Here is a 22,047-nt window from a genome sequence, read left to right as displayed (position 1 = left end):
TTCATGCATATGTTGTTTCAACTATCTTGGTTACTGTAATGATATATGTGGTTGTTATTTACGCATGTATGTATGGACTATTCTGTATATGTTTGTATGAATCTTATCGAAATGTGTTGCTGGTATAACCATCACTTTGGATCATCGGCTAACTTGCTTTCCATCTTGTGATGTCTTGCTACTCGTGTGTTCCCTTTCAAGCTGCATGCTATCATTGGTTTCTAAGGGGCGCACTCATCCTCCCGTTCCATGTGTTAGATCCTTTCATGCACCTTCCTTGACTTGCTACAAATGTCACACCCTTGCTACCAACAAGGACATCTTACTGACCTTTGTGTGCAACCGCGGTTAAGGCGACACCGTACTACCCCACTGCTGGGACTCCTACACCAAAAGGTCTGAGGTCTAGTTGGGACTTCTTACTAGGGAGATCCCCTAACATGTTGGCGGGTCCAACACTGTCAACACAACCAAATAAAGGTATTTATCTCAAGCCACTACAAAATATATTGAATGAGCACTAAATGATCAAAGAGTAGATATACCATTGATTATCTATTTAACCAAACATAGAATAGCCACAAGTGTATTCAATGTTTTGCAGTAAAAGAGAATGTGTAGAAAAATACCTTATTCTCTAAGTTGAAACAACCTTTGAATTCTAAATTTCTTAATGATCTAAATATCCATAGATTAAGAGCTTCAACAACAAATGCAATTCACCCAAGGATTTGTCACGATGGATTTTTTTTTCCTAATTTAACAACGTCTGACAATAATAAAAGGTCATAGGAAATGCAACAACCATGATGATTCTTTGCATCCCTTTTTTTAACTAATAATGAAAAATTCTAAATTTCATGAGTTGGGAACCAAATGAAGATTTCTAGCTTTAGCAATGGCACAAGCTATGGCGAGAGTGCAAAATAAATAGAAATAAGAGATGACATATACCATAATTTTTTATTTTTTATTTTTTTCTTAAATAAGGGTATTTATAAATATTAAAACGTCTAAAGGTAATGACACTTAGAATTATAATGGCCCAATAGGCCTAAATGCTCGCAATTTTTTCATCTTTAAATCAATTTACAAATTAACACTAAAATTTCCAACCTAGCTTGCAAGCTCTAAATGTATACTTGTAAAAAAACGCAAAGCAATTCGCACAAACACCTACAACAAGAGATGTGTATAGGGCATTTTCCAAGAAAGGAAGACAAACATAAACCAATATGATTCACAAAACTAAACTACATGGACATGTTTGCATGGATCAATAGTGAATGAAGTGTTCCACTCATCACAAACAAGGACCACAATAACCCATCTTCAATTACAAAGGAAAACCATCATAAAACTCCATTGCAAAAAGTAATATATTATGGGACTAGCCATCAATATAATGTTTCTCCATTTAATCAAATATGAGCAACCCCAAATTTCTAAATAGAGTTATCATTGCATGACTCTAAGTTACTAAACATGGTTATCATTGCATTTTTTGCCATCTATGTAGATCCTAAGCTAGGAAAAGGCCTAATGTTGAATGGAAGAATGACATCCTTACCAGTGGGATGGTGTCACTAGGATTATGTTCCTAAAAACTCCATGGGATAGTCTATTTCCCCACAAAAAACTCCTACCTTCAGATTCTCTCCATAAACTTTAAACTTAAAACCTAATAAAAACTGAATCCCACATGAACCAATTAATATACACTCTGTAAATCATAGCATTAACAATCACAACCACTACTTAAACACACCTTTATTTTTAATATTATTATTTTTTAATAATAATAAATAAAATAATTTTCAAACTAATCAAATTTCCTTAACTAATAACATAATAACAACTCTATTTTAAAGTAAATTACATGAGTATTACACTTTTATAATTACTAACGTAATAACAACTTTATTTTAAATTAAATTATATTAATATTATACTTTTATAAAAACCTTTGAAATGCATAAATGCTATAATCACATATAATTATTGGCCTTACCATTACAAAACTTTGACTAATTATTTTGTAACCTAAGTAAAATCGATACTATAAACTTTTAGACATTGAGTAATTTATACTCTATTAACATTAAAAATGGCATTAAAATTTATAAGTTGACAAAGAGGACTGACCATTTCTTCGTCTCACAATATTTAAAATTAAAAAAATTAAATATATACTATTACTTTTTTTTCCAGAGGGGATAATCCTCAATGATGAAGCTTTTTTTTCAGAGAAAAAAAACTTAATATATTATATGAGGAATATAAAATAACTGAGATATATCCGCAGATTCAGATGTGAATTCCACATATAGTCTTGAGCAAAAAGAGCCTATGATCTATAGAGAAATACATAATGTCTATGAAAACAAACTGAAAATATCTGTATCAAAATCTTTGTATATAGTGACTATCATGCAAAACAGAGCATTAAAAGTCTGGTAAGGCAAAATCATTGATCTGATAAGTGGAATCATCTGATACTATCTCAAGATGCCAGAATCCAGAAGAGGAAGAAAGACCCATTTTAGAAAGTGCGTCGGCTGTTGAGTTTTTGTCCCTGTTGATGTGCTGAATAGTGCAATTCTCCATGCGGGTCCAGTAGAAGTTGATCCTGTCTCTCCATCCAGTCAGATGCTGTGCCAAAATGGAATTTTTCCTGTTTACTGAATCTACCCATAGCTTGGAATCGCCAAAGATAGCCACCTGCTGAATGTCTAGGAAAATACAAAATTTTAAAAGACCTGTGAGGGCTATGGCTTTAGCCAGATTGTTGGAACCCTCTCCACCGTGCCAGAAAGAAGAGAAATGAGACTTTTCAGATATCTTTATGTGGAATCCACATCCACATTGACCCTTTTGAGCTGCCCCGTCGAACAATGCTATTGGCTGAGGAAGATGAGCAGGAAAAGACCTGGCTGGAGATTTGTATAGGTTCTTATTTTCCTTCTGTGGGAGCGATTCCAAATAAGCAGAGATTGAATCAAAAGCTTTAGCAGAAGAAAATTTAGAGTGGTTGAAAACACAGTTCTTGCGCCATTTCCAGATAAACCACATGGTTAAGATGCATATTCTTCGCCATAGGATATGTCTCTTGCTGCATTCTATGAACCATACCTGGATCGAAACTTGCATATCTAGCTTGAAACCATAGACTCTTTCTAATTCCTGCCATATGAGATATGTTTGCTTGCATTTGAGAAATATATGTAAGTTTGATTCCTCGTCTTCTCTGCATAAAGAACAAATGTTAGGTCCATTCCATCCCCTCTTCAATAAGTTCTCCCAGGTCAGGTTTCGATTGTGAAATGTGAGCCATGAGAAGAGAATCATCTTCAGAGGGCAGCCATCTTTCCAGAAGATTAGTGGAAAAATCGGGGATCCAGAAGAATGTTGTCCGATCAATTTTTGATATATTCCTTTTACTGATATATTTTCCGCCTCGTTTGGGATGTTCCAGGTTAAGAAATCCGAATCTCTTGTTCTGGTGAGACCACCATTCTGTAGCCTCATTTTTATGCTAAGCCACTGCTGCGCAAACTCTTGGGGGATGTTCAAATCTGTTGTATCTTTCCAACGTGGAAAGGGACCATTCCAATCAGCTATCAATTTGTCCCAATAAAAGATGCCACTTCTATGGAAGTGATGAAGAAGAGAATCAGGGATATCAATATCATCTGTTCCGCATTTGAAAAGATCACTGCCAATAATGATGTTATACCCTGTTTGAAAGCGCCAGATCGGATGCTTCAGGCAGATTGGCTCTATTCTTCGAAAACTACGCCATATGGGGGATCCATATGCTGCGCCAATAGAGCTTCTACGATACCAGATGTGGAATTTCTTTTTGGCTAGATATTTGGATCTTATTAGTAGACTCCACGGGCCATCACCTTGAATAGCTCTCCAGAAAGACTTGCACAGGAGCGCTCTACCAAAGATTCTTAAACTTGTTAAACCCCAGCCACCCATCGACTTAGGAAGTGAGATACCAGACAGCTTAATAAGATGATTTACGCTTTTCAGTATGACCCCCCCATATGAAATTATTAGAAAGACTGTTCATGTTGTTGATAATACTCACCAGGAGATGGTATAGGTGCGCCCAAAAAACAGAGAGATGATTTAGTATGGATTGTACTAAAATAACTCTCCCAGCCAAAGAAAGACAACGATATTCCCATCCGGAGTTTCTCCTATAGAATCTGTCCACTAGCTAGATCCAATCGGCTCTCGAGTAACTATTCGCTTTGATTTAGAACCCCAAATATTTAATGCCACTGCTGATATGATGAGCTTTTATACCAAATAGCTCAGATAGCCAAATTACATCTTCAGGCTTGAGATCAGAATGGTATATAGAAGATTTATCCAGATTTACCTGAAGTCCAAAAGCCCTTTGAAATTTATCCATTATCATATGAAAGTGCATCCAATTGGACCTGAAAAACATGGCAAATAATAATATGTCGTCTACAAATAAGTTATGAGACAGAGATATGTCCCTGCAAATTTTGAGTGGACGCCATGCTTTCTCATTAACTGCCTTATGGATATGTAAGCTGAGAGAGTCTATAGCCAGAATAAATAATAAAGGTGAGAGAGAACATCCTTGGCGCAGCCCCCTCTCTGCACTGAAGAAGGGAGTAGGAGAGCCGTTTATGATAATAGCATAATCTACAGGATCGACACAAGCCATGATCCAGTTGATCATGTTGCTCTTCAACCCGATTCTAGCCAATAAACACCTGATATATGCCCAATCAATACAATCGTAAGCCTTTTTAAGGTCTACTTTGAGTAAGACCGCTTCTCTTTTCTTAGAGTGTATAGAAAATAATGCCTCCTGAGTAATAGCTACCGCGTCATGGATGATTCGTCCTTTGAGAAAACCATAATGTTCTTTTGATATTGATTATGATAAAACTCCTTTCAGTCTTTCTGCAATGATCTTTGAGATTATTTTGAAGGTGGTATTACATAATGAAATTGGCCGATAGTCCATAAAAGTCTGAGCTTCCTTTTTTTGGGGAATAAGGGCTATATATGTGGAGCTCCACTGCCTGCTGATATTCCCCTTTATTCTGATCTCTTCCAGCATCTTTAATAGATCGTCCTTAATATGATCATAGAAATGTATAAAAAATTCTATAGACCAGCCGTCTGGTCCGGGGCTCTTGTCCCTACTGAAAGATTTCATTGTCGCCAATAATTCTTCCTCTGATATAGGTTGGAAGAGTTGGGCATTCTCTTCTTCATTAAACATCACCGAGTAAGCTTCAATACCCCACAATATATCCTAAAAGCTTCTATGTTCCATCCTTTGATATTGTTTTCTGAAATGAGATACTGCTTGCTTTGCAATGTCTTGTTGAGTGACGAGATATGCTCCATTCTTGTCCTTAATTTTCCATATAGCATTTTTGAGTCTTCTGGCATTTGCGTACCTCTGGAAAAACTTCGAATTTTTATCGCCTTCTTTCATCCATAAGGCCTTGCTTTTCAGGCGCCAAAATATTTCTTCCTTCTTCAGATATAGTAATTTCTTTTCATGGAGATTCTTGAAGAGCCGTCTCCTTTCGAAGAATAAGGAATTATAATCTGAAGTGTTTGCCAAATTCTCTAATTTCTCTTGGATGTCTTGAAGTTCTTTTCTGTTTGTTCTTCTTTTCAGTTTCTGCCATTCTTTAACCACTTTCTGGATATTAATCATCTTATTCATAAAAGTTTCCTGATGTGTAACACATCCGCTATTTGCATATTTGCGCCATGCTTTAACAACTATATCATTAAAATCAGGTTCCTCAAGGCATTGTCTGTTAAATTTAAAAGGGATTCCTTTTCTGATGCCCAAGGACGCCCATCCCATAACAATCGGCCGATGATCTGATATGAGGGAGTTTTCAATTACAAAGAAAGGCATGCCGAGGATATCTACCAGGGAGGCATGAATAAGGAATCTGTCTATCCGCTTAGCAATGTAAGCCTCTTCGCATCTTCCATTGTCCCAGGTGGGGAGAATAGTGGACGAAAGAATGTCAATGAAGTTTCTCATAAGAAATTCATTTCGAATCATAGATGCGTTTGGGTCCATTTTCTTACCCTTCCCCCATATTTCGTCTGATGAGAAAGTTATATTCAGATCACCTGCAACCAATAGAGAGTCAATATCAAAAACTTCGGATGCAAATAGGCTTTCCCAATATTCAGATCTGTTCCGGAATGGAGCATATATGTTCAGGATGTTGATACGGCATCTAAGACCTCTAACATGTGCAGAGATGAGAATACCAGAAAGGCAGCTGTATGCCTTCGCACTAATCCACAGAGGGTCCCACAAAACAGCCAGACCTCCAGATAGACCTACGACATCAATAGCAGAGATGTGCCAATTAGGGAGCATTTTCCGAAAATATGATATTGTGATATGAACCAGGTGCATAGTTTCCTGGATTAAAATAATTTTAGGACATTTTGACAAAAAAAGGTTTCTTAAGGCCAAGAACTTCATGTCTACTCCCAGGCCTCGAATATTTACAGAAAGGATAAAATTCATTTTGAAGGAAGATCGGCCTTTCCAGCTCTAAGAGGCCTGTCAACTGAGACATCAGCGATGGGAACATCCACCAGAGATAAATTCCTGCAACAACAATCAGATACAATACCCCTCCCCCTGAAATGCCTACTTCCCCTTTTGCTCTTCCTTCTAACAGTGATATTCATAGCAGAAGGGGGGCTGATCCTAGGAGAAATTGGAGATGATGGCTTATGAACAGTGAGAGGAACAAGATCCAGAGATTTCTTGGATAACAAAAAGTCTAAGTCGCTACCAATCGAATTGATAGGCGATTTAGACGGAGAGTTTACAGGAGTGGGAGCAATCAATGGATCGGAGCCATTTTCTTCAGGAGAGGAAACAATAATGTGAGGAGTTAGCTTACTGCGATGGGAACAGGGATCAATTTTGACAGAAGAGAGAGGGATATCTGGCAATATCGGGACATTTTGATCTCCGGTAGGTTCCGCAGGATGATTCGGTGGATGGGGCAACTCATACTCTGAGGCAGTCTCCAACTCCGGCATCGATGGCGATACCCGCAATAAAGGGTCAGGATCAATAGGTCGAAGGGAAGTATTCTCATGACATCCAATCGGGGAATCAGAACTGAGGGGGTGAGGAGAGATATCGGGAAAAAGAGAATTATTAGGAATATTAATAGGATCATTAGAGGTAAAAGGAAATTCAGAAAATTCAGTAAGGCGATGATGTTTTCTACCCAATGCTCGCCTTCTCGGGCAATTCATAATGAGATGTCCAGTATGGTGACATGCAGCGCACCGAAACGGCACACCCCAGAAATCCAATCTCTGTCTGATTGACAAATCTCTCTAGCAGATGTCGATATGCTCCGGGAAACCACCTCTGAAGGATATTTCAATCAGAATCCAGGCGATACGTTTGTCTTTCTCGCCTCGACAACAAGGATCAACATAAACACTTCTACCGACAGCATTACCAATCTCGGATAGAATCTTAGGAGACCAGAAATCAAGAGGAAGACCCGAAAGTTTCAACCAAATAAGGTTATTAGAAGGGGTATTGCTAAGGGGATTGAATCCCAGATACCATCTATGTAGAGAAAGAAAATTGCAGCCACATACCCACTGGTGTTTTAAGATGGCTTCCCGATCCTCTGCTTTTAAAAAATGGAAACAAAACCATTCTTTCAAGAGCTTTGCAATAATTGGGGTGTACCCGATTATGGGTTTCCACTAAGCTTCGAGCCAGTCTCTCATCTGATTATCATTCAGGACCGGGAAATGCCACCTCCCAATCAAGGCTTTATCTTGAAGACTATCAATACGCTCCGTCAACTGTGAGCTGTCAATCGGATTAGCACTTGGAGGATGAGAAGTCTTCGCCGGCTTATAACACTTGCGAGATCGATCCCCAGATGGAAATTTGCCTTGATGACTTTTATCATCATGAGATGTATGAGTAGGGATCGATGGCTGAACCAGCAAGTCATCCAAGGTGGAGGGCCAGTCAGAAGACGGTCTGGCTTTACCATGGAGAGATTCAGCCTGTATGGCCGCGAAGACCATAGCCTCCGTGGCTGATGAGTCAGATTTTAATTCCATCATATTAAAGGGCCTGACACATGGCGCCCAAAAAAACCAAGGGAAGACTAAAAAAAGGATATAGCCGTTTATCGCTATCTGAAAAGGATGGAGGCTAATAAAAGAGAAGGACAGGAGCAAATAGGATCAATCCTAAAGGATCTGCAGACGGTACATTCAAAGTACACCTCCCACAAGGAAAGCATTAATTCAGATGGAAAGTCAGGAATAAAAAACATTCCAGTCACCCTCATAGATTAATGCAAGATATAGGAAGATACAGTAGAACGGATTTCCCAAAACAATCGACGGCGAGGTAGACCAAAACTTCTAAATATCGGTCCTATACCTGACATGAGTAGATGATGGAATTTAATACAACAGGTCCCAAGGTGGAAATTTTTAAATTCCAGACGATCCGAAAAAACCACTAGACCAGAGATCTAATACCAGATACAGGAATCAGAGGAGACCGAAATCCGATAATCCAGAGGAGAAAGGCTATAGATTAAGGAACGAAATCAAGTGAATTCACACTGGCAAGTGAAGCAGCAACAAAAACATAACACACATTTGCACCACCATGGACCCAGTTTACACCAGAAGTCTGTACATGGTTTAGAAATGAAACAGCCACTCTGAAATCTGGTAATGCCGACAGATCGTATGTGGGGTGCATACAGGTGAAGATTGAAGCCACAAGTAGCCCGTCATGCAGCCATGGACGTGCATAAAAATGGAAGAAAGGAATTGTAATTTTCAGCCATAAGGTGGTATTAGAGGATATGGGGATATCAAAAAATGCAGCAGATAGCAGGGAAATGGAGTGATAAGCAAAGAAAACTAAACCAGATGGAAGCGAGGTGAATATATAGTTAAAACTGCATGCGAGATGGTAGGAGAGATCTCTAGGTGTCAAATGTCTCCGCAGAAGGCAGCGTGTGGAGCGAACTATTTGAGCTATGTGAAATTATATGCATGTAAAATGATGAGATCAAAACTCCAGGTGTCATGTGCTTACTTGAGAGACTTCTGGCTTACCGGCTCTCTTACCAAACTGGCCTTGCGATCCTACTTCCTTTCTCTTCAATGATGAAGCTTTATATTACAATATGATACCATTCATACATATGTTGGGTCAACGGACAGCAACCCAGCAAATCCATACAATTGTGTCAGCAAATCCATACAATCATGCATACAGCAACCCAGCATGTAAATGCGTATTTCGAATGTGGATAGGGAAATGCGTATTTCGAATGTGGATAGGGAAGGCAATATTGCACCGTGGGACAACAACGCGGTACTTTTCAAACGATTGCTTACTTATCGGTCGGGACAATCGGCCTCCATTTCGTCTTATCACATGTACCATTTTTTATTTAATGCACCCACATGAAAGGTTCCTGAATCCTCTCTCGATAACTGACATTTTCAAGTTATTTAGTTATCAGCATTGACTTAAAATTAAAATTAAAAAATTCTGTAATATTATTACTATTTATAGTGAATCACAAGCTATCACATAGCACGTTTTCCATGAGATACGAAGGTTTCTCGGTATATTAATGGTCACCTCATCACAAACCTAATCTCCTCATGACGTCGGAAGCTATGACGTCGGAAAATTTAAGAAGTAATTCTCATTGCCTCCGGAGTAAATTAATTACTACTACAAAGTCTTTCATGACAGCCAATTCTGCGATTAAAGTAGTCCTATAAATACTTCATGACATAATCGTTATGAGCTATTGCAGTGAGATCGAGCAGTGTGAGCCCTTTTGCCCTCCACTTACTAATTCTCGCACTTCTTTCGCTCATTCCTTCGCTACCCCTATGGCAAATATCATTTCTTTTCTCAGAGCGACCATGGAAATGGCTCTAAAATTCTGTTGCCCGTGTTTGACGGCACGAGATGACCTGCCTTCTCCTGAACCAGAGGGCAATGGCAATGGCCATCCGTCTTCTACTGAAGAAGGTGTTTGCTCTTCTGAAATAGGAGGTCCATCAAAAGGAGCGCACTATCTTACTGACAACATTATGGAAGCTGCTGGAGTCGCAATTTTTGTAGGCGTCCTTTTTTCCAACTATTTTATTTCCAGCTATTTTATTTAGTTATTTCCAACTATTTTATTTAGTTATTTATATGTAACAGGTAAGGGTATATTTCCAAATCTTTTTTCTAATCCTTGGGCGGTGTGGATTTTGAATGCAACCATTGTATTTTTATCTTCATTGTTATTTGGTTACCTTAATAAACCAAGGTAAATCTTCATTGTTATTTGGTTATCCTAATAAACCAAGGCATTTTGCCTTGTGATTATATATTTTTGTAACTTTTCGGTTACCTTAATAAACCAAGGCATTTTGCCGTGTGATTATATATTTTTGTAACTTTTCGATTACCTCAATAAACCAAGGCATTTTGCCCTGTGGTTATATATTTTTGTAACTTTTCAAATTTTTATTGCTTTTGGTAAAATATTGTCTTAAATGATGACTTCGTTTTCTGGGTTAGATATTTTCTATTGATTTAGTTAACACATCACTTTACTTTTTTTTAATTAATTTTATTTTACTTTTAATTACTTTGTTTTTTTAAAGTTGTCTCATAAATATAATATTTTAATTAAACTAACTCTAGATTGGTGTTCGCCACAATGTTGGATTAAGTGTTGAAATTAAAAAAATCCTTATATTTTCACTTTTTATTATGAAGGGTATACTTAATTTATACCATTTTTAATTACTTTAACATTTTCAAAATATCAAAAAAGCAATATCAATGTGGGTTATACATAAAATTTTCCAATATACACATTTGAGTAAAAAATTTCAAAATGGAATATATAAAAAGTGTGTGTTCTCATTCCATGGATATGCACTTTCCAATTCAAGGTATGAGTGAGATTTATAATTCCTTACATGCTTATATGGAGTTGATATGTAAAATTTTAAAAAATATTGTCAACAATGAGGGGTAGGGATGGTGGTGTACATCATTTTTTCGAGTAAAAAACTTGAGGAAAAATTTACACATTGAGAGATTTGATCCCTTTAGACACTTGCTAGATCCGTGGTTATGATATATCTAAGATGGTTTCAATCATGTTTGACTATGAATTTTTTTTTGAACATCTAATTATTTTGATCATTTTAAATATGTTAAATACGTCTAAGATGAAAATTCAAGTATTTTATTTATGGTTGAATTACTATAACATAGAAATCATTGCACATCATCAATAAAAAAAAATGTGCATACATTGAAGTTAACGCACACTATCAATCTAATTAGTTTGAAATTAATGTACGTCATACATCTAATTACATCAAATAAAAAATTAATATCTACACTGAAATCAATGCATCTTACGCAAGCATTCAAATAGAATTATAAATCAACATATACACTTAAATCAATGCGTCTAGTGCAAACAATCAAATAGGATTAGAAATCAACATCTATACTGAAATCAATGCATTTAGTGCAACCAATCAAATAAGATTAGAAATCAACTGCACTAAAATCAATGCATCTAGTGCATTCAATTAAATAGGATTAGGAATCAACATCTACATCGAAAACAATGCATTTATTATAACAATGCATCTCCCCCTCCCCTCTGTTTCTCCCAACCATCTATATTTATATATCCATCTATATCTCATCCCCCCAAAACACACACGTACTCTCTCTCTGCATATCTATATATCTCCCCTGCCTCCCTCTCTTTGCCTCTCCCTTCTTCTCTTTGTCCCCCCTCCATCTATATATCTATTTCCCTTTGTGTCTCCTTTTTCTTTATATCTCAACCCGCAAAAATACACACTCTCTTTCCATCTCTCTTTCTCTCTCTCTCTCTCTCTCTCTCTCTCTCTCTTCCCCTTCTCTCGGGCTCTCTCTCTATTTCTATCTCTTCCCTCCCACTTCCTATCCCCCTCACTTTCTCACTATCTCTCCCCTCTCACTCCCTCTCTATCTCTCCCTTCTCACTCCCTCTATCTCTCCACCCTTCTCTCTTTATGTCTTTCTTCTTCCCTCCCTCTTTATGAGGGTAATGAATGATCTATTTAGGCCTTTTCTTGATCATTTTGTGCTTGTATATCTGGACGATATTCTTATGTATAGTAGGACATGGGATGAACATGTGTGTCATATGAAGGAATTGCTTGATGTTATGAAAAATGAAAAACTGTATTTGCAACTGTTGAATTGAGGCTTCTGTGATCCATATCAAGTTTATGAGAGATTTTTCGGCGTAAATCACATGATATTTCATTTGTCGACGTGTTTCAAACCAACTAGTGTGGTTCATCATCAGGACAAGTTGAATGAACAGATCAGGCTTTGCATGTTAAATAGATAGAGCAGAACCTCCAACGGCTATATTCAGGTAACAGCTATATTGACAACGACTAGATTTGACCAGTTAGTTAGGACAGGATAATAACCATTATTTAATTAGATAAGTTACCCTGGTTAGTTATAAAACGGACCATTTTTATACACTTACAATTATAAATATGTATTAAGAAATAAAATTATGTCAACGGCTATATTCAGGTATCGGCTATATTGACAACGGATAGATTTGACCGGTTAGTTAGGACAGGATAATAACCATTATTTAATTAGATAAGTTACCCCGGTTAATTATAAAACGGACCCTTTTTAGTTTAGAAAATGAAATTTCTAAATTGAAGGTATCTATTCCTTTGACAGAGCTGATGAGGAACAACGATTATAGAGGGCAGGTTTCCAAAATTCTGAATTTTGATCCAATGTCCGACATGGTGAGTGTGGAAGATGATAAACCTGAACTGATTTTCGGACCAGCATTGAATGGTGAGTCTCCCGACAGTGATGTATCTCCTTTTTACTTCAGTTTGAGAGTGCATGAGTTTGTTTTGCATAATTCTATGTTCGATTCCGGTGCCTCCCACAATCTTATGCCAAAAGCTATCATGGAGAAGTTGGGTTTGGACATTACCAGGAAGTACCATGATCTCTATTCATTTGATTCCAGCAGGGTGAGATGTATTGGGCTTATTAAAGACTTGGTGGTCAGTTTGGATCAGATTCCGGCTAAGAATATTTTGATGGATGTTGTTGTAGCAGACATTCCTCCCCGATTCGGTATGCTTCTTTCAAGGTCTTGGGGAGCAAAGATCAAAGGAACTATGCAGCTCGATTTCTCCTATGCAATGATTCCAGTGTTTGGCCAAATGAGAAAATTGTATCGTGAGCAGAAAATGAAATACATGATTACAAGCAAGGAGAAACCAATTAATCATCTGATTAATTATGTACATACAGATCTTGAGTCTTTTGTTTTGTATTCAGATAGTTTCAATGATATTGATAGTCAGTTAGTTGTAGCAGATGATATTCCAGAAATAGCAGAAAATTTCAGAGAAGTTTTGAAGAGAGAAGGACAAGAACATGGAAAGACCGTTCAGCAAATAGAAAAAGATGATGGACAGCAAGCAGAAAAAACAGAGGAAAAAGAGTTTCAGCACTTAGAAGAAGAGGAAGATGGCCTATGGACCATGGATTTTGATGGCGCAGTAGGAAATGATGGTGCTAGAATTGGAATTTGGGTACGCAGTCCTTTTTCTACTCCAAACAAAGTGCCGAGTAATGTGTGGGTATGTTCTTACAAACTTGCTTTTGATTGCTCGAACAATGAAGCTGAGTATGAGGCTTTGATTGTTGGCCTAAAGATCTTAAGAAAGCTGAATGCTAAGAGGATTGCTGTATATGGTGACTTCGAATTGGTGATTAAGCAAGTTAAAGGCGAATATCAAGCAAAGCATCCTCGGATGCGGGCATACTGGAATGTTGTTCTAGACATTTTGAAGCTTTTTTCAGATTACACTTTGACGTGTGTGCCTCGTATTCAAAACAGTATTGCTGATGCACTTGCTAAGGCAGTAAGTAATTTGAAGATTCCCATGAACTCAAGCAATAAATTTGAAATCCATGTGAAGCATCGTCTGACTGTCTCGGACAATCAGAGATATTGGCAAGTTTTCCAAGATGATGAGGAGATTAATGATTTTCTGCAAAACAAAGGTAAATTCAAAGATACCTCAATTCATGTAGAGTATGATGATGGAAAAGACGATGTGCAGATCAATCAAATGGAAGTGTTGCAGCTCAAGGATAATGTGATTCCTAAAGGCTTGATACCTTTAGAAGAACTCTTTGATCATGATGATGTAGCCCACAAACCAACATTGTAGCCAACGGAAAAGGGAGTTGAAGACGTGAACATTGGAACAGCCGAGCATCCGAAGATGGTAAAGTTGTCCAAAGCATTGTCATCGAAGGTAAAGGCCAAATATATCAGTTTGTTGTCATCTTTTGCTGATGTGTTTGCTTGGGACTATTCTGATTTGAAGACATATGATACAAATATAATTCAGCACACTATTCCTATTAAGCCTAATCAAAAACCTTTCAGACAGAAGTTAAGAAGGCTTAATCCAAAATTGCTGCCATCAATTGAGAAGGAGATAAATAGGTTGTACAAATCAGGAATCATTGTTCCCATTCGTTTTTCTGATTGGATATCTAATTTGGTGCCCGTGCGAAAGAAGACCGGTGAGATTCGTTTGTGCATTGATTTTCGAAATCTCAACAAAGTTTCATTGAAGGATAATTATCCGTTGCCCAAAATGGATCACATACTTCAGCGAGTAGTTGGAGCATCTCGCATGTCACTACTCAATGGTTATTCCGGATATAACCAAATTTTAGTCCATGAAGATGACCGAGACAAAACAGCGTTCACCACTCCGTGGGGAACATTTCATTATGCAAAAATGCCTTTCGGTTTGAAGAACGCGGGTGCCACTTTTTAGCGGGCAATGGACTTGGCTTTCGCAAATGAGAAGGATGTCTTCTTGGTTGTGTACCTTGATGATTTGACCATGTTTTCCAAATCAGATGAAGAACACTTGTATCATTTGAAAATTGTCTTTGAAAAGTGCAGAAAATATGGTGTGTCGCTGAATCCTAAGAAGAGTTTGTTTGCCATGGATGAAGGAAAACTACTTGGGCACATTATCTCAAAAGATGGCATCCGTATTGATCTAGCACGTGTGGAAGCGATTCAGCAAATTGATCTGCCCCGGAATAAGAAGGAGATCCAATCGTTTAATGGTAAGATGAATTTTCTGCGTCGCTTTGTTCCTAATCTTGCTGAACATCTTAGGGAGATTACAAACATGCTTAAGAAGGACAGCCAAGTGTCATGGACGGAAGAGGCTGTAAAATCTTTCAATTTAGTAAAATTGGCTCTTTCCTCAGCTCCAGTTCTAATCAGCCTGGATTATACTCAGGATTTTATATTGTTTTCATTTGCTTCGGAGCATACTATGGCAGCTGTGTTAATGTAGAAAAAATATGAGCATGAAAGACCCATTGCTTTTTTCAGCCGAACTATAAGAGATGCTGCTTTGAAATACAATATTATTGAGAAGCAAGCCCTTGCACTTGTAAAAGCACTGAAAGATTTCCGTGTGTACATTCTGCATTCTCATATTTTAGCTTATGTTCCTAACGCTGCTGTCAAAGATGTTTTGGTTCAGACCGATCCTGAAGGAAGACGTGGCAAGTGGATAGCAGCTTTGCTAGAGTATGATGTGGAAATAAGGCCCACAAAGCTTGTTAAAGGTTAGGGTTTGGCGAAGTTAATGGCTGAATCAAATCTGCACGTCTTAGACATAAATCTGATCACTGCTATGTCCGATGAAAATGAGGAAAGTTCGTCACTTCAGGTATCAGAAATGTTTATTCTTTCTCCATGGTATTCAGATATTATATATGTCCTTCAGAATTTGTCCGCACCACCTGGTATGGCTAGAAACAAAGTGAGAACTCTTAAGTTGAAGGCCGCTAAGTTTTGTATTTTGAATTCTGCACTTTATTGGAAAGATCCCGGTGGTGTTTTGTTAAATTGTTTGGTGGAAGAAGAAGCGAAGCAGGTCATGGAGGATTTCCATAAAGGAGATTGTGGCGATCACCTTTTTTGGAAAACAACGGCAAATAAAATTTTGAGGGATAGATACTATTGGTTGACATTGTTTGCTGATGTGTTCAAGACTGTTAAGAGCTGTCATAACTGCCAGATTTTTGAAGGGAAATAGAAATTACGGCCTTTGCCGCTTAAGCCCATCGAGGTAAGTGCCCCTTTTCAGCAGTGGGGGTTGGATTTCATTGGTGAAATTCGTCCTTCTTCTTCAGGTCAGCATAGATGGATCCTCACGGGAAAAGTTTACTTCACGAAATGGATCGAAGCAATTCCCAACAGGAAAGCTAGGGATGCGGTAATAGTTTCATTCCTTGAGAATAATATTTTGTCTCATTTTGGTTGCCCGAATAAGTTAATCACTGATAACGCAGCAGTTTTCAAGTCAAAAAGGATGGTTGCGTTTTGTAGTAAATATCATATTACTTTGGGGCACTCAACCGCCTATCATCCACAAGGAAATGGATTGGTGGAGTCTTCAAATAAATCTTTGGTCAACATCATTAAGAAGATGCTGGAAATGAACAAGAAAAGTTGGCATAAGAAGCTGGTCCATACACTTTGGGCAGATCGAGTGAATCAAAAGAAATCCATTGGTATGTCCCCCTTTTAGTTAGTTTATGGAGTTGACACAATGTTCCCTACCTCTCTTGTAGCTCCGGTAGTCAAACTTCTGCAAGAGGCGGGCAGTGAAGAGGATCCAATGCAAAGAAGACTAAATCAAATGATCCACTTGCAGCAGACACGGGAAGATGTTTTTCAGAACACATTCAAGTTGCAAGAGCGAATTAAAAAGATTTATGATAGAAAAGCAAAGGCGGACACATTTCAGTTGGATGATGTGGTGTTAAAGTGGGATGCAAGGAATGAGGAAAAGGGCAAGCACGACAAGTTTGACAATCTCTGGAAAGGTCCTTTTAAGATTGCAGCGTATCGGGGTCAGAATGCCTTTCTTTTGAAGGAGATGAATGGAGAAGATTGTCCAGGAGGGCCGGTCAATGGTCGGCTGCTCAAGCGGTACCTTTTCTAAGTTATTTCTGCTGTCATCATTGTCATTGTAAATACCATTTTATTTCAGTTTCACTGCAAGTGTGTGCTGTAATATTTTCTTCAGTCTGGGGCCCGAAGTGAAGGCTATAATTCTGAAGAAAGGTTTCAGTTTTGAGTTCAGTTTTTTGAGTCAGTTTTTCAGTCGTTTTAGTGTCATCATCGAGTCATTTTCAAGTCAAGTTTCAGTCAAATAAATTGAGTCAGAAGTCTTGTATTGTTTGTCGAAATAATGACTCCATAACCCAATGGATGAAGGCACTGTCTAGCTCTTCCAGAGATCTGTCGTTCTTGGTACCTCCAAGGAGCTACCATCCCCATTGGAGCCAATGTTAGAGTCGGTCTGGTCATCCCTCCGTCAGAGATCAAAACTCTTTTTGCATTTCATGTTTAGGTGTCCCATTGCTTTCGATCAGTTGCATTTCGCTAGGGGCATGCCATTGTCTGATGGAAGGGTTTGGTGTTCTTGTTTCCCTCATGCTTGTACCTGCCTGGGCTAGTCAAAATTTCTCTATGTTCATCAAAGTTCATTTTATTCATTCATAGTCATTATGCTATTTTGGTCAAAAAGAGTTATTTTAAGAGTCTAGGTCTAGTGGTTGGTCTTCAAACATGTCGAATAATGCCTGCAGGCCATGAGGATGGTTTTCGAAGAGGTTCCTAGTTCAAAAGCTCATCATCAAACTCATTTGAGGACATTTCTTGTTCAAAACTCTGTTTTGAATAAGAAATTGTCGAATTCATTTTTTGTAATATTTTTCCGCCATGGAGTTTTCAAAGCAGGATCTGGTTTTCCTTTGCCAAACATCAAAGCCAACATCCCTGTAAAAAACAACCAAGTTCATCAGCTCAAAACTCAGAAAATCAATGAGACAGCCAAAAGACAGAGTTTCATTAAAAGACAAAGTGCCATAGTAAAAAACATTATGAAGTGGGTTTTTGAAGAAGCAAAAATTAAACCCATGACTCCAAGGTCTTTATATACAATTTTCCACAAGCAACCAAATCATTGTGCACACCAAGGTCATAGAGAAACATAACAAAGTGATTGAGAGTGCAAAGCACGCGTTTGGAGTGAGTTTGGAGTCGTTTTCAGGAGCAAGGTGCACACACAGAGGGGCACGGCGCATATAAAGAGCGCAGCGCACAGAGCGCAAACCCGTAGTGTAAAGTTAACACGGGCGTGGTGCATATAAAGAGCACGGTGCACTGGGTTTGTTGCGCGGCGCACACCCACAAAGGCCCAGATTTGTGCCAAACTTGCAACAAATCTCTTTGAAACCCTTCAAATCGACAGGTAGGGTCTATATCTTGGCTTGCTCATCAAATTTTGTGAACATATGGTGGTTCATGGCTATGTATAATTGCAATAAAAAATGCCTAAACCCTACCTCTTGAAAGCATCAAAGCCATTGCTCTAGGGTTGAAAACTTGTTGTGTTGATGCCAAGGCTCCTCTTTCACCTCTCATTTTTTCACTCCTTTCCATTGTTCCCTTCCCCCCTATCCCATTTTTCCCTATTTTCCCTACCCTAAAACATTACTAAACCCCTATTCCCTATCCCTCCACACATTTGTCAACTATAAAACCCCAAAACCCTACCTTATAAAATCCCCAAACCCTCCTACATATCCTTGAACAAAATTTCCCCCATAACCCCTATTCCCATCATATTATTTCCCTTCCTAACACTCCCTTTTTACATTGTTCCCCTTGGTGGCAGATATCACAACAACACCTAGTTTCACTACCATCATCAAAGGATGACAAATTTTTGGGCACAACACAGGTTTTTTCTTCCTGTGTGCCGCGCCACTGGCACGACGCTTAGGATTGGGAGCTCCAAATCACAAATGGTTTGCATTTTTGGATTCAGCATGAAAAATCATGACTGCTAGTGCATGGCCAAGAAGTTTGGGCAAGTATTGAGTCCTCAAGAGGGCAAAAACACCCTAAAAATAACCTCTCTGCCCCTAATTTCACACACAGAAAGCAATTTTGGGAGATTGAGGTTTTGGAGGGGCAAATGGGCACCATATTCAGAAATTCCACTTGGGTTGGAAAGTAGACAGGCAGGGCTTTCCAACAAGCACCCTTGGGCTCAATTTGGACTTCAGAAAGTGCCTCAAAATCAGCTCCAAAGTAGCGCGACACATATAGAAATTGGCGCGACACACAAAGGTGTTTTGCCCAATTTTTCACCTTCCAGCTCAGAAATTCGGCCAGTTTGACTAGTTTTGCTTTGTGATGTAATTTTTGACTTATCTTGATGTAATTCAATGGAAATGATGTAATTTTGACACTTAGTTACTTTTTCTAGAGGATTCATTCACCAAAGAGTGAAAATGTAATGAATGAATCAGTTTCCTACCTTATAGAGGCAAGTTGTTTTGATTGCCTAGATTTTAGTGCTTTGTTTAGAATTGGTTGAAACAGCTCCTAGAAGGATGAGCTCGACCCATAGAGGCAAGGGAAGAGGTTTGCTTGTCTATATTATGTAATTTCTAAGTCATTTTCAGGGTTGGACTCTTGGGAAAAGCTTGGCACTCTATTGTACATTGTATCTCTGCATTTTTGGCTAAGGAAAGACCAGGGTTTTGCAGCACTGTTTGGGATCCATGTGGCTTTATGTTTTGATGGTGTGCCTCTCTGAGTAATTGTAAGTTTATCTAGTGTTTTTTGTATCATCTTCATGCTTCTTCTTCTGAATTTGAAACAAATGAGTGATTAAGGTGGAATCCATAACTGTTATGCTCTGCCTTTGAATTTGTTTAAATTTTCATGTTTTCTTTAGTTTAAGGGGAATCCTTGAGACTCTCTTGCTCTCCTTAGCTCCTCACTTGTCTGATCTACCCACCTCACTTGCTTTAAAGCATCGAAACGATTGCTTTCCTTGCCCCAATCAGACCTCTACAGAAACTATGCCTCATCCCCGAGCCCAAATTTTCCTTTCCCATTTTTTCAACAAAACCCTCAAAAAATCAAATCAAACCCCTGCACTTAATACCTAGCCTAAGATCAGTTGCAAATTTAGTCATCTCTAGCCTCATTGATTACCTTTTGCCGAGATTGACCCAGAGAGAGCCCTCTCCTGTCCTTGTAGGGCTAGCTACGAGGCTGAGCATGGTTTGATGTGGACCTAGAACCTTGTCTTTTCAGCCTAAGACAAATCTAGGCTCTAACAGGCTATATTGACAATGGCTAGATTTGATCGGTTAGTTAGGACAGGATAATAACCATTATTTAATTAGATAAGTTACCCCGGTTAGTTATAAAATGGACCCTTTTTATACACTTACAATTATAAGTATGTATTAAGAAATAAAATTATGACATAAATTAATATAAATTAATAGTTAGTTGACAAAGTTATTATATCTAAAAATTAGAGCAACTAAAAGTTAGTTATAAAAGCTAGTTATATTCTTATTAAAATATAAGACAAAGGGTTGTTTCATACCCTTATTTATAAATAAATATTAAAATAAATCAATTATAAATTAGATTAATTTTAAATTAATAATTATTTATAAAAGTTACATAAATATAGAGTAATTTGAGGGTATGATAATAGAGTAATTTAAATTATAATAATGATATTATAAATATATATTGAAAAAATTATAAAATAAAATAATTTAAATTAATGGTAGGTGATCCAAGTTATAAGATTAGAGTAGTTAGTTATAAAAGTTATAAATATGAATATTTAGTTATATTTTTATTGAATGTGTTAAACACTTATAAACATATTTAAAATAAATTAATTCTAATTTAATAGTTACAAAAGTTAATATGTAAATATTAAAGTAATTTAAGGGAAGAAAGAATTAATTTAAGGGTTAAAATTATCATAGATTAATATCAAGATTATTTTCTTTATTAGCATAAAAATCACCAACTAAACCAATCATAAAGAACAAAGGCCACCGGAAACTCTCAAAGTGTGAGGTTGGGAAAACCTCTTTGGTTTATTTAGGCCACATAGTCGGTAATGGGCAATTGAGGATAGATCCCTCTAAAGTGGACATGAATATGAACTGGCCTAAGCCCACAAATGTTACAAAGGTCAAAATTTTCTTGGGCGTGATACAATATTGGAGAAGGTTCATTTTGAACTTCTCTATTATCGCATCCCCCTTACATGCATTGACTAGTGCGAAGCAGGCCTTTCAGTGGGGAGGAAAGTAGCATAAATCCTTCGACACACTAAAAGATACGATCAGCACAGCACCAGTGCTAGCCTTACCAGACCTTCAGCAGCCTTTTGAGATTGAAACGGATGCCAACAGATATGCCATGGGCACTGTATTGATGCAACAAAGAAAGGTTGTATGTTAACATTCAAAGACTTTCTCCCAGGCTGTTGTGTATTATCCCACGTATGATAGGGAGTTATACGCCTTGGTTCACAGTGTAAAGAAGTGGAAAAACTACTTTATCATCAAGGAGACCATCATCCATATTGATCACCAACCCTTGCATTACCTTCAGTCACAGACCAAACTTTAGCAAGCCCGTCATTTCAGATGGATGGGATTCCTCCAACAGATTCATTTGGTAATAAGATACAAGAAGGGTGCTAGCAACAAAGTAGTAGATATGCTTTCTCGCCCTCCTATTTCTACATCTGTAGTTTTGCAAAATGTTTCTTTATTGTTAGAAAGTTACGATTTTAAAGACATCTATGCAAAACTAACTCATGGATCGTAGGTGGACAATTATTGTTTGCAGGGAAACCTATTGTACCACCTTAGCAAACTGTGCATACCCATTGATGAAAGGGTACATGTAATCCGAGAGGCTCATACCTCTCTAGTGTCTA

At 37.8% G+C, this 22,047-nt stretch overlaps 1 protein-coding gene across 1 annotated transcript; it reads right to left on the bottom strand.

The window, feature by feature from the left end:
• Positions 1–5,314: 5,314 nt before the first annotated feature.
• Positions 5,315–6,418, bottom strand: LOC149183952 (uncharacterized). The gene has a single exon (XM_089415155.1). It carries the CDS (start codon positions 6,416–6,418, stop codon positions 5,315–5,317), a length of 1,104 nt encoding a protein of 367 aa, XP_089271281.1.
• Positions 6,419–22,047: the final 15,629 nt, after the last annotated feature.

The sequence above is a fragment of the Pinus tabuliformis genome, chromosome 3_2, assembly GCF_031772625.1.
Source record: "Pinus tabuliformis cultivar Carrire ecotype Pingquan chromosome 3_2, CPIR1, whole genome shotgun sequence".
In the NCBI taxonomy this organism is placed as follows: Eukaryota; Viridiplantae; Streptophyta; class Pinopsida; order Pinales; family Pinaceae; genus Pinus; species Pinus tabuliformis.
The sequence above is the reverse complement of the archived record's forward strand: the minus strand, read 5'-3'. Positions and strand labels throughout refer to the sequence as shown.